The sequence below is a fragment of the Rhagoletis zephyria genome, unplaced genomic scaffold, assembly GCF_001687245.7.
Source record: "Rhagoletis zephyria isolate East Lansing unplaced genomic scaffold, Rhagoletis_zephyria_1.1 Rzeph_scaffold_00083, whole genome shotgun sequence".
Classification (NCBI taxonomy): Eukaryota; Metazoa; Arthropoda; class Insecta; order Diptera; family Tephritidae; genus Rhagoletis; species Rhagoletis zephyria.
In genome coordinates this window covers 470,007-482,714 of record NW_016157167.1, presented here as the reverse complement: position 1 = coordinate 482,714, position 12,708 = coordinate 470,007, and the positions used below count along the sequence as shown (strand labels likewise).

The window sequence follows — 12,708 nt, the reverse complement described above, 5'->3', positions numbered from 1 at the left end:
CATAAGGGTCAAAATATTATAAAGTCAGTCANTTTAGGTACATTTGTCCGCTTTTAAGTACAATCTTCTTGTCATATTAAGTACAATTTGGAAAATTCATTTTCCATCCCTGGTATGTACTATGGTTTTTGCATACGTTCGTTTTTATTTAGCACATTTGCCAGTTTTTGGTACTCGTCGTTTCAGTTTCGGTTAAATGCCTCGTGCACACGCGCAACGTTGCCTTAAATCGCTCACTTCATCCAAGTACAATAACCCCCCTGAGGTGCTTTTGTTGTTGCATGTGACCCAACAATGTACGATTTCATAGTGGTTCGCCTTTTATTTTGTATTCCTTAACAATAGCTTTTGCTGCTGTTTTGTTGCAAAAAAATTTTTGCACACATGTTTGTGGTTTTATTCGATTTTATTTTCAGCTATTCTTAATGGCATTCACTGCAGACCAAGGAACCAGCTTTCGCTGTGTGAGTACCTACAGGGTGCTATGTGCGTCTGTCTTTAATCAGCTTTGAAGAGCTGATTTGCGCACTCATTCATTTATTACCTTTTATTTCCTTTTGCCTTGGCAAGTTTGTTGTATTTGTTGTATTCATTTTTTTATACAAATATTTAATTTCAATTTCTCTTGTTTATTTTGCAGAGATTCCTCAGTATCCGAATGTCGATCCTTTCAACTATGAGAGCATGAAATCGTCGCTGTTGGAGCGTCTGGAATTATTCAATGCCGCACCATTTACCATTCAACGTTTGTGCGAGCTTTTGATTGATCCGCGTAAACAATACAGTCGCATTGATAAATTTATGCGTGCTCTGGAAAAGAACATTTTAGGTGAGTATTTGTCCGTCGTGTAAAAAGTAATTGAATTAACAAAGAAATTATAGGCGTGGTGTACAGTTATTAATGACATGATAAATGATTTGAACAAGCTCTTTTTTAAGTTAAAAGTGAATTTGTTAGACAATTGGTGATAAAACCTTGTGCTGCAGTGGGGGATATTGATTTCCAGACTCAAAAATAACTCTGATGGCCTTATTCATAAAAAATAGAGTAGTTTTATAAAAGGTTTATAAATTGACAAATGTATGATAATTTCAATTTAAATTAAAGATTTAAGTTTACTTTATTTTTTATGAATCAGGCCATAATACTATGTCCCTACTGGAGCTTAACCATTTAGTTATAGTTGTTGAGTTGGTTATCCCCAAAATAGGCAGTGTAGCTACTTAATAGGCTATAAAACTGCGTATTCAAAATTCCAATTAATTTAAAAGAAAAAAAGTTAAAACCTGATTAAAAGCAATCTGCAAAAAATTTTCGGAAATGCATCGTCTAAATTTGTTTCGAATAACTGCAAAAAAGAACGTTCGTAAATGCAACATAAAAAAAGTTTTTTCGAATAACGGAATGGCCTGGCTTTTTAAGCCATCTTCGGGGCGTTAGCGTTAAATTTGGAAATAATATTCACTACCAGTGTTCGGACTCACCTCCGATGAATGTAGATTTACTCCGGTGTTTGAAAAATTTTGAAAAAATGTCTGCTTGACTTCAAAAATCAATTTTTTACTCAAACAAGTAATTTTTTATGCAAAAAACAAAACCGACTTCAATTCTCATATTAAAATTTAAGATTATGGTTAATTTCTTTATGATCCAATGATCGGATTTAAAGCAAATTAATATGGGATCACCTTTGAGGTAACATCTTTCCTTTAAAAATTATGGAAATCGGTTAACGTGATCCAAAGTTATGCGGTAACACACATAAAAAAAAGAAAAAATATTCCGACGAACTGATAACCTGCTCCTTTTTGCGAAGTCCGTTAAAAACCAACTCGAAACCACGTCGAAAATCTGATACAACCCTGTGCTCTTCCGCCATATGTGGGTCATTAGCGTTAAAATTGAAAAAAAATCGTTCCGTACCAGTGTTCGGACTGTCACCCCGATCATATTAGATTCACTTCGGTTTTTGAAAAAAATTGAAATCTACTCCTCTACTCCGCTTGACTTCAAATCTATTCCGTTTTTTGCACTCATGTTTTGCCCCTCTTAGGCCCGTGTTCACCCCTGGTTTCAGTAAAAAATTGAAAGTTAAGCACAATCTCACTAAATAAAAGAAACTTGTTCATAAATATGAGTCAATAAAGTCACCTCGTGATTTTTTGATATATGGATGCAAAACTTGGCGGATGCAGAACTTTACTTAATTGATGAAAGACATATGTTGAAAGAAATTAATATAAAGTAGAAAGGTTTAGGTACTATTGCTCTCTAAAAAGGGTCTGTTAGATATATTATACTCTATGGAAAATACAAAATTACCTTATTCTTATTTATGCATGAATACAAAATATTTAATGTCGAAAGCGAAACTAAAAATTCCAATCGGTACTGAAAATTTGTTTTTGCTCCGATTTTTGAAGGATTTACTCCTGAATCGAGTTTCAGTAATCCCAACACTGCTCTCTACATTTTTACTGTTTTATAAACCTCAAACCTCAGTGTGGACAGCAATGGTTAGTGATGTGGTTATGTTCGACTTGAGATGATTAACCTTTTGGTGGGGACATGGTATAAGGACAGATGTTTAATTAAAAATTCTAAGGAGATGAAGTTTAAAATATTCAAACGAACTACTAAAATCTATGACAGAAGAGTAACTGTTACACAATCGGATACATCTTGTTATCAGTTCCTTGATACCATAATTTACAAGATGCATAATATAATACGCGAAAGGATTTTTTGTCTAGGTCATCAAATCTGTCCCATTCGTTCGATTTTCAAAAATGAGATGTTAAATATGTTTTACTTATTCAAAAATAGCTGCCACTATTAAATAATTAAACACATATTGCCCTCAGATCCGCATCTTTCGTTATGAAAGGACATAGGCTGTAGATGTTCAATAAGGTTTTACTTTTTCGAAAAGAGTTGCCACCTGTTAAAAAATTAACCTTAAATTATTTAAAAAGTCATCGATGTGGGTAACAACCGAAATGGCTGTAAAAAGCTTTATATCTTAACTACGTGAAGGAGGGTTGCCACATGTTTGTAAAATCGAGCTAAATTTTAATTAAAGGAATTAGGTAAGTGAATAAGGTATAACCATATGGGTGTCAGACAAAAGGGGTCTAAGAAGGTAGTAGTTTGAAAATATTTTAAAGACGGTTGCCACGTATTTGAGAAGTCGAATGTAATTATTTTATACCCAAGTTATATGAAATACTAAAAATCGCTGTCAAATGAAAGAATTTTAACAAATCTTTAATTTGACAATTTTGCATATTTTTTATGTCTTTGAGAGTTGCCATGTGCTAAAAAATAAAATTCAACGTAAAAAGATTTTAGTTTAAAAATACTTTAAAAGGGATTGCCACCTGTTTGAAAAGTTGAATTTGTTTCACTTATACACAAGCTAAATGAAATATTGATAATATTTTTAATTAGGGTTGCCGCCTATTTTTGTTTTTTGAGGTCATTAGATCTGCGTTGTTATTTCGAATTTCCAAAAAAAGAAGTCAAATTAAAGAACTGGGATTGCACATAGATGTGCAATAAGATTTATTTTTTTGAAGTTATAAAGTTTTTAGCGGTACAGAGTGATATTAAATCTGAGAAATTGAAAACCGACACCATGCGTCACCTCTCATCATTACGTGAATCATTAGGAATAGCAGTACTCCAAATGGCTTTTTACAAGAGAAGTGTACAGACTTTTTTTTATAGTTAGAGGATCTCTAAAATCCGCGCTGTTGCTTTTTATACAGCCAATCATTCCAAAAGCTTTTGAAACTATAAAATCGACTGGCAAATGTAATCATATTGTCAATATGACTCCAAGATTTTTTTATTTAGGTAGTACCGTGGTGTATCGTTTTGTATACGATTTTAAATTATTAAAAGAACACCATTTTTCAAACGAATGCACATCATCCTGCAACTTAAGGCATTCGGGGATATATTGTTGATTCTTAATAACAATTTTACATGATTAGCGAACATAAGGCGTTTCGCATGACGCAAATAGCGAGATAGGTCGTTAATAAAAATTAGGAACAGCAATGGGCCGCAAGGTGTCCCCTGGGTAATACCTGACCACACTTCAACGAATAAAGTAGATTTTGTTGTGCCAATATTGAGTAAAGAACCTATTATGCCTTACATATGTATTTAATTTATGCTTAAGCATAGAGTGATCAACTTTATCAAATGCCTTGGAGAAATCGGTGTAGATAATAGTAGCGTTCTTGTACGCGATAGTTTGTACCAGTTTGTACTAACTATCACGTTTTGGTGTTCTTGTACCCAAAACACTTGTAAGAAAGGGGAAATTGAGAGCGCAAATTGACATTTCTTTCTGAGGAGAAGTTGCTAGTTTTTACTGGATAAATTTTTGCTGGTAAGAACTTGCAAGTGAGAAAAACAGCTGATCGCATGTTGCTGGGTGGAATTAAAACTAATAAAAGAAATGTTTATGAGGTTTTCATAGTTGAAATTGACAAAATAAACCTATTTAAATATAATATATATTGTTTTAATAGGAACTAGCTGCGAATAAACAACAAATTAATCAGCTGTTCGTAAAACTTGCAAATTATTACTGGTTTTGCGTTCTTGTACTTTTGTGCTATGAGAGCGAATTCTCAGAAATTAAGTTACTGGAGATTTACTGGCAAGTTACTGGATAATTTGTAAAAGAACACTACTAATATCCAGCTGCGATTATTTTTTTTTGATTTATTGCTCATTATTAATAAGTAGAATTGATTAAAATATATCAGCGATTTTTCCCACAAAAACTGCCATTATTTCATTCAGTAGGAAAAGGCCCTGTCATCGATGATGTTAAGAATAATTTTCTATTGAATAGCATACATAGTTAAGTCCCAGTTTGGTTCTAACAGCAGGAAGTATAACCTATTTTAAAGTATGGTAAATTAGTTTTGGCACTATCTTTCAAGCTCATGGCTCCGAGCCCATTGAGGGTACTTACATAATTGGCGAAGTTCAGTAAAGCCGAACCCATACTGAATATCGTCATTGTCAGTAAAAGTGATGAAATGGACATCGTTATTCAGCGAATATCTTATCCTACAAGGCACTGCAAACTAATACGGCATCTGAACATGCTAGGAATATAGTCGAAAGATATTTGTCCGTTTATCTACTAGACCTGGGAGATACGCTTTCGGCAGAAGACGTGAGAGGATTCTAAACTCAATGCGGCTACAGTTTGAACACATTATCTATTATTATTTTTAACCGGCTGCAAAAAAGGAGGAGGTTATTAATTCGTCGGAATATATATGTTTTTTTTTAATGTATGTTATCGCATAAACTTGGACCGGGTTAACCGATTTCTAAAATTCTTTGCCTCAGAGGTGTTTTTTGCTTGAAAATTACTTGTTTTTATTAAAAGCCAAACACTCTAAAGTCACTTAAGCTACTTAACCTGAGGGCACAGTTTACTTCTTCAGGAAAACATAGCAACGGCAAGGAGCTTTTTCAAGTGATAGCAATAGTGAACAATATTTCTTGAGGCTGGAAAAAATGTTGTGAAGGGCACAATAGATCACTGGGTTGCAGTGCATACCTGTGGTGTAGTGGTTAGAAACAAAAGAAATAAGAAGTTTTCTAATAGCGGTCCCCCTCCGCAGGCAATGGCAAACCTCCTGTACTAGGTCATATTGCCCAGGAAAGTTATTTTGAACTTTACTTTTAATTCATGCTTTTCAATGAACTTTACTTTTAATTCATGCTTTTCAATATTATTTTAATTATACATACATATGTATGCATATTTTACCCACTGAATATCTATTACCACTACTTGCTCCTGCTTGGTATCAAATACTCAACAATGGCTTCTTTTCTTTTCTCTTTTTATGAACTCCAGTAGTGAGCACCATCGAACCTGGCCGTAAGCGTACTGAAAGTGAAAACGGGGATTCATTGGACTCTGTTGTTAACGGTGATTTGTCGCTGGACGTCAATGTCGACATCGATATGGAGAATGAGTCGCTTTTCAACATGGAAACGCAAAACGGCAACGGTACTGGCAACGGCAACGGTACAGCAGCAGCAGCTGATGGCGAGGCTTCCCAAGAGGCAGCTGAACCTAAAGAGAAGCCGGCTGTGACTGAGACGACCGCTGCTACTAAGCATGCCACAACCGACGATGATATACTGCCAAATCCGAAGAAGGCAAAGCTGGATTTAGATGCGAAAGAAGAAGAAAAGGCTGCCGACAAGACTGAAGGAGAAGAGAGCAGCACAGCTGTGGCTAAAGATGAGAAGCAATCGAAGGTGGACGATGAAAAGCCTAAGGAAAATGATAAGGCTGATGGCGAGGCCGAATCTGAGGTGGCTAAGCCAGCTGTAGAGGATGCTGAAATGCCAGAGGTTGATAACAAAGAAGTAGAATCAAAGGTTGAGAACGAAGAGCCGAAAAAGGAAGAGAAAGAAGAAAAGAAAACGGTTGACAAACCGCCAGAAAAAGAAATAGAGAAGGCTGTAGAGGCAGAGGTTGAAGCTAAAGTGTTGCCAGAAGCCAACAATAAGCAGAAATCTGAAGTCAAAACTGAAGTTGACGCTGCTAGTTCCGATGAGAAAAAAGAAGTCGAAGAAGTGGATGCGGCTGAGAAGAAAGAAGAGACGTCAGTGTCTGAAGCTGAGTCGAAGTCAGCTGAAGAAGAGGAGAAGATAATTGAAAAACAAGAGATTGAAAAGGGTGAAAAGGAAGTGGTTGTGGCAGCAGCTGCCGTAACAACTGAGATCGCCGAAAAATTGGTTGAGCCTGAAGATGAGAAAGCAGCCGCTGAGGAATCGACTGAAACTGCTAAGGTAACGAAAGAAACCAAGGTGCCGGTTGCCAGTGGTTGTGATAAGGACAGCGCTAAAGCCACAGAGAGTGTCGAGAAGGAACCGGCGCCTGTTAAGTCAGATGAGAATGATGCTGAATCTAAGGCAGAAGTTTCGACTAGCACACCAGAAAAGGAAGTAGAGATTGCGCCACAGACAACGACTGCTGAAGCTGTAGCGGTTACCACTACTACTGACAAGATAGAATCAGCTGAGGATGCCAAAGCCACAGCTGAAGAGACCGATTCCACTGCCACGTCAACAAAAGAACCCGAAAAGACTGAAAGTACTGCTGAAGCCGCTGTGGAAGAAGTGGAAAAGCTAGAAAAGGAGCAGAAAGTTGAAGCTTCTGCGGCTGCAACCAACGAGGCAGAAGCCGTGGTCTTAAAAGAGCCCTCTGTTGGGGCTGTCAACAAATCCAATGAGGAGAAGAAGGAGGCCAAAGTCGCCGCATCACCTGCTAAAACAGCTAAAACCACTAAAACCGAAAAACCAACGACTGATGACGGCGCCGCAGCTGTTACTGACACTGCCGCCGTTGCCGCTAGCGAAAGTGAAGTTCCAGCCACCGACGAAGCAGTACAGAGCACCACTGCTGATACCGTAACCGCAGCTGAAGAGAGCAGCGCCGCCGCACCTGCTACCACTTCAGCACCAGCCGAAGAATCAGCCGAAGCCATTGCTGCAGTTCCTGAAGCTACACCCACGCCAACACCAACAGCTACAAAAATTCCAACACCGACTCTAGCACTCAATGACCAGCCAATGGACGATGTGCCGATCGAAGAACCCCAATCCGCTGTCGATGAAGTTGTTATGGCCGAGTCGAATGCCGCTACTGAAATGGCCACTGACGCCAACGAGCCAACAGCACCGTCCAAGGACGATCCGGCTGGCATGGAGGTGGATGACACTAGTCAGGAGGCAATGGATCAGTAAATTATTGGCAGCATAACAATTTCACACAATAATATTTTCCACACGCATATAATACGATAAAAAAATATTTTAATTGTGAGACACGTCGACGACGGCGAAAATGCGACGCGATGCGACGCAAAGCGATTCTTCATACTTAACACATTTTTTTTTTTTTTTGAATATGTAGCGGGTTTTTAGGCGCATAAGCAAAATTACATGAATGTGTAAACAAAATTTGGATGTAAGTTAATTTAAACTATGAAGAAGAACAAGAAAAATTACAATTATAACACTAAAAACAAAAGAAAAAGAGATAAATATAGTTGGCAGCATAAAAACCCGATTAAATATTTAAACATACATACATATACTTTACACAATAAGCAGCGTACTTGTAACGTTCCGTTCCGTTCCATATGGCGAATATATGTTTGTAACACCGCATGGACAACGAGCAACATAGTTTTGCTTTTGTGTACATTCTTTAAATTTAATTTAAACCAAAATGAATTATTTAACATGGTATTAAAAATTATTCATTTTATCTACTTTTATTTGTTTAATCAAAGCGCGCCAACAATATTAAATGAACCATTGAAAAATGAAACATAAAAACAAAAATAATAAAATAAACTGCTTGGTTTTTAATTTTGTGGTGCAACGAACACCGTTTTGAACAAAATTTCTGTTTTTATTATTTACTTACTTATTTTGAATAAGAATTGTGCTAAAAGAATTTGCTGGAATGCTGGATAAAGGATTTTAAGAGCAAAATAGTAATGCTGATAAATTTAGGCAAAACTCTACCTAAAAATTTTTACAGATTTTTATATTTTTAGCATTGAAGTATTTTAAACTTTTGGCTGTGAGACTTTAAAAAAAAAAATAATTGCGTAATTTTGATTCATTGGACTTACGCGAATCACAAAACTGTTGGGCTATAACAAACAGGCTGTGTTCAGAAATGCATCCCGCCAAAGCATCAGCCTCATTTTATCTAAACTACAAGTGATAGAAAGGCCTTATTTGCGCAACTAAATTGATGCATTTCTGAGCACAACCATAGACGTTACTTAACTGCTGCTTGACTCGAATAAATGATTTTTTTTTTGTTTTCGTTGTTGTGGCAGCAGTGCTCAATCAGTTTGGACTTGTTCTAGGGTCATAATAAAAGCGACAATACGCAGCACTGATGAAAATTTGCAACACTCTTGCAACTGCTCCAATGATACAAGGCTGCTAGAAATTCAAATCGGCCGTGACACTTTAACGGCTCGCGCAATACTGCGGTTGTTATTGCAACTCGAACAAGTCTTTTGTCTAGCGATTGCAGATGGTGTGCATATTGGGGAATGCATTCAGACCAATGCATGATAAGTAGCACCGTAGAACCTAATAGCAGCGAGGATTTGAATTCAGAAATTCTTATTTGCGCCTTTCTTCAAGTTGGGTCAGTTCGGAAATTCAAGACGCAGTATCACTGCAGATGATTAAACTCTTTTATTCCTAAATTGTAGATCATATCAATGCCGCAATTTCGCAATTTAGTTCCAATTTGGCACTAAACCGTGTTTGCGAAAGCTAGACCATAAACTGTGGGTTTGAAATAAAAGGGACTGTTTTTTTGTAGTAAGGCATTTACGAACTGACGCATTATGTTGGTTGGTGCCCAACCAACTAGCGGCAGTATTTTCTCTATCTGCCTACATTTAAGGGTTAATGTAGTTTGAATAGCATTAAATATTTCCCAAAAAAATTTTGGAGAATGATGTTGCATTGGCGGTCCTGGGACAGACATAAATCTCGGCATAACAGAGTTTTGGGAAATGTTGCCTAAGTTGCAGCCCTTTGTAAGCAATACATATGAATCGTTCCGGTGGGAATGGCTTTCGATAAAGAATAAAAAACGAACCTAAAAATCCCACACGGGAAGAACATCGTACACCGAAATCTGCGGTTACTCAACCCGAATTGCTATGAAATTAACTATAACTCCGTATTTTTGTCTTCTTTGAAATTACATTAATGAACCAAATATCTTTGAGAAACAAATGTAAGGGCTGACCACTTTGTCAGTAAAAAAAAAGTTACATATTTAATAATAATGTGCAAGTCTCTCACTGTCATTGGGCGCGTTCCATTTATTGCGAGGTGGAACAAAGAAAAACGTGTCTCCATAGTTAACTCCGTGCTTTGCTGCTACAGCGACTAATGGTGATTTCGTTTCTACCAAAAAATTTCGACTTTTGATTGCCCGTTTCCCTTTTCGTATTCGGTTCTAATAACTATAAAGACAAGCGGTGAGAAATGTCACACTCTTTTAAGGCAAAAAAGGCACATTCCCTGCCCCTTGAAGTTTTGTCAGGGGTGATGGTTGACCTCAAAATCAGATTGTTGCTTAAAACGACAATATTATGAATTGCGTGAGCTACATACTACTCGTGCTATTACTCTGCTTTATATATATATATTTTTTTATTTCTATTTATTTTATCACAAGACCACCTCAAACAATTTATAAGTTATACTTTTAACACTTCCTGAAAATATTACAAACAGCTTTGAATTTGCTAATTTTATTCGTACAGTGTTATCACTCTACTGTAAAGCACTTGCTAGCACAATTCTTAACCTATTTTTTTTCTTATCTTTTGCTTATTACATATTCTGATGACTTCCAATCAACAAAAGTTCCATACATATAAGAATTCTTTTTTAATAAATTGCGCCGGAGCATTGCGTGAAAAAGGTACCATGTTATGTAAAACTTTTATAATTACATAAATAAAAGAAAATAGCATTGAGTATTTCATTTTTTACAACAGTAATATATGTATACAAGTATATATGATTATCGTCATCATAACCGTTTTTTTTTAAATGCAAAATACGTTTTTAAAGCATACTTTTTTCGAGAGCAATTAAAGTTCAATAGTGATAAAATAATTTGGCGCACAACTTGTGGCAGTTGGGTATACAAAAATGTTTCCAAAGAAATATATTTGGCTTGACGCAACGAAAATATTTAATAAGGAAATTGATCTATGCACCTTGAAAGGTTTTTCCCTGCGGAAAGTGTGAATGAAAATATCATTTTGCAAAGTATTTAAGGTTTAAGGTTAAGTTTTCGTTTCTACAAAAAAAAAAAAAAAAAAAAAAAATCCGCCTTTTCATTGTTACTTTCTCTTTTCCGGTGGGATAATTTTGTGTTCGCTTCTTAAAATGTCGCACTGCAGCAATGAAAGAAGGCACATTTCTGCTCTTAGAAGCTTTGGGAGAAACGAAAACACCATAAAATACGTTTTATGTTTTAACCATCAAAGGTTTGTTTTTTCACTATCATTTCAAAAAAAATGTCAGTAAAATTAAAAAAATGTGCATTAACGAATTTATTTTTTTACATTTATTGCTGTAGGCAAGATAAATCAAAAATAACTAAAAGACCTAATAATATAACACAAACAATTGCTTTTGTAATCTCAGCGAGAATTCTATAAGGTCAGATTACTTCCTCAATTATCCTCTTAAATTGCAAAGAAATTTATCTTTTAAACTTTCTTTGCTTTTTTTTTCTTCGATTTCAAACAAGCTTGCTTTGGCTGATTAGGACCTTTGAAACTCCGGTTAATAAAGTAAGATCACTTTCAAAGTCTTTCAGTGCTCTATTGAGCTGTAAGTTTTATATTTCAGCGTAAGCGTCGAAAGTCATAGCGCTTGGAAAAATTTTTTCCACTTAAGAGTAGAACTCAACACCAAGCTTCTTAGGCATTTTGGTTTTCAGCGCACAAGCCGACATATAAAACCTTAGCTGTAGGGTCCCACTCTAATTCACGTCACCTAACATACCCACTTAAGTCGGGTCTATATTACCGGATATAATTTGACCAATAACTTTCACTTCCTTTACTTTTTACCAAATTTTTTATGAGGAAAGCTTCATTCTGTTACTACAAAAACTTTTGACATACATACAGTGGTATAAATTCATATTTCTAACTTTGTGCAAAAATTATAAAAATTCTGCAAAATTGCATCTAAATTTTCAATTTTTCAATCAGATTATTTAGAATTTTTTTGACTATGTAGTTTTATAGCCCACTAAATTTTAGAATGAAGTGTAAGCTTTATGTTGCTAAAAAATCGCGTTGATTTTTGGCAATTTTTTAAAGATTTTCTTCCATACAAAGTATGTTCGACAATTTTCTTCGTATGGAAATAATTGCGTAATACATTCAGAATAAAAATTAACAAAAATCAACGCAATTTTATACGAACTTCAAACTTGCACTTTACTCTACTAAAATTTAATGGGCTGAAAAATCTGATTAAAAAGTTGAAAATTTAGATGCAATTTCGCAGAATTTTTATAATTTTTGCACAAAGTTTGAAATTTGAAATTATATGGTTTTGTTAGATAATGAGCTATACTTTTATAAAAAAAAATAATAAATATTAAATTAACAAAAGAAAAATGGGATAAATTTGTTAAAATGCCGTGTCCCTGTTTATTTTTCCACCACTGTATGTATGTATGTATTTTTGGGCGCTAATACTGGTGAGAAGTTGCCTTCAGACAACTTTATTTAGAGTTTTCGAGTTTCCAATAAACTCTCAATTTTATGAGAATCAATACTTATATGATAAATAATAAAAATATCTTGTCTAAAAAAAAAAATTAAAAATTTTTTTTCATTAATTATTTGTTAATGAAAATTATATTTCTTACAGGAGTGAAATGTTTTTAGATTTGCAATTCACGAAAATTAAGAGTCTGTGTTTAATATAATATTGTTCGTAAAAAAATCTGTTAATATGTTTCCTTTACAAAAATGGGTGTATTTTTACCTTTAAATTATAATATATTAAACTAAAATTATTTCGAAAATTAAAATTTTTTCTATATAAAGTAATTGCTTTAATAG

The 12,708-nt window shown here is 35.0% G+C and overlaps 1 protein-coding gene across 3 annotated transcripts in view; it reads left to right on the top strand.

The window, feature by feature from the left end:
- PPP4R2r (Protein phosphatase 4 regulatory subunit 2-related protein) overlaps nt 1-11,152 on the top strand; it is a 32,716-nt gene extending 21,564 nt beyond the window's left edge. Inside the window, exons 3-5 of one of the 3 annotated variants that reach the window (XR_001848987.1) lie at nt 641-829; nt 5,901-9,299; nt 9,604-11,152. Coding sequence is in view for 2 of the 3 variants with exons in the window: in XM_017629633.1 (XP_017485122.1) it covers nt 641-829; nt 5,901-7,804 (2,093 nt within the window). In the remaining variant the exon portion in view is untranslated. Of the gene's footprint in view, nt 1-640; nt 830-5,900 lie in introns of all 3 variants that reach the window. The other 2 variants (XM_017629643.1, XM_017629633.1) reach the window with 2 other exon arrangements.
- The last annotated feature ends 1,556 nt before the right edge of the window (nt 11,153-12,708 follow it).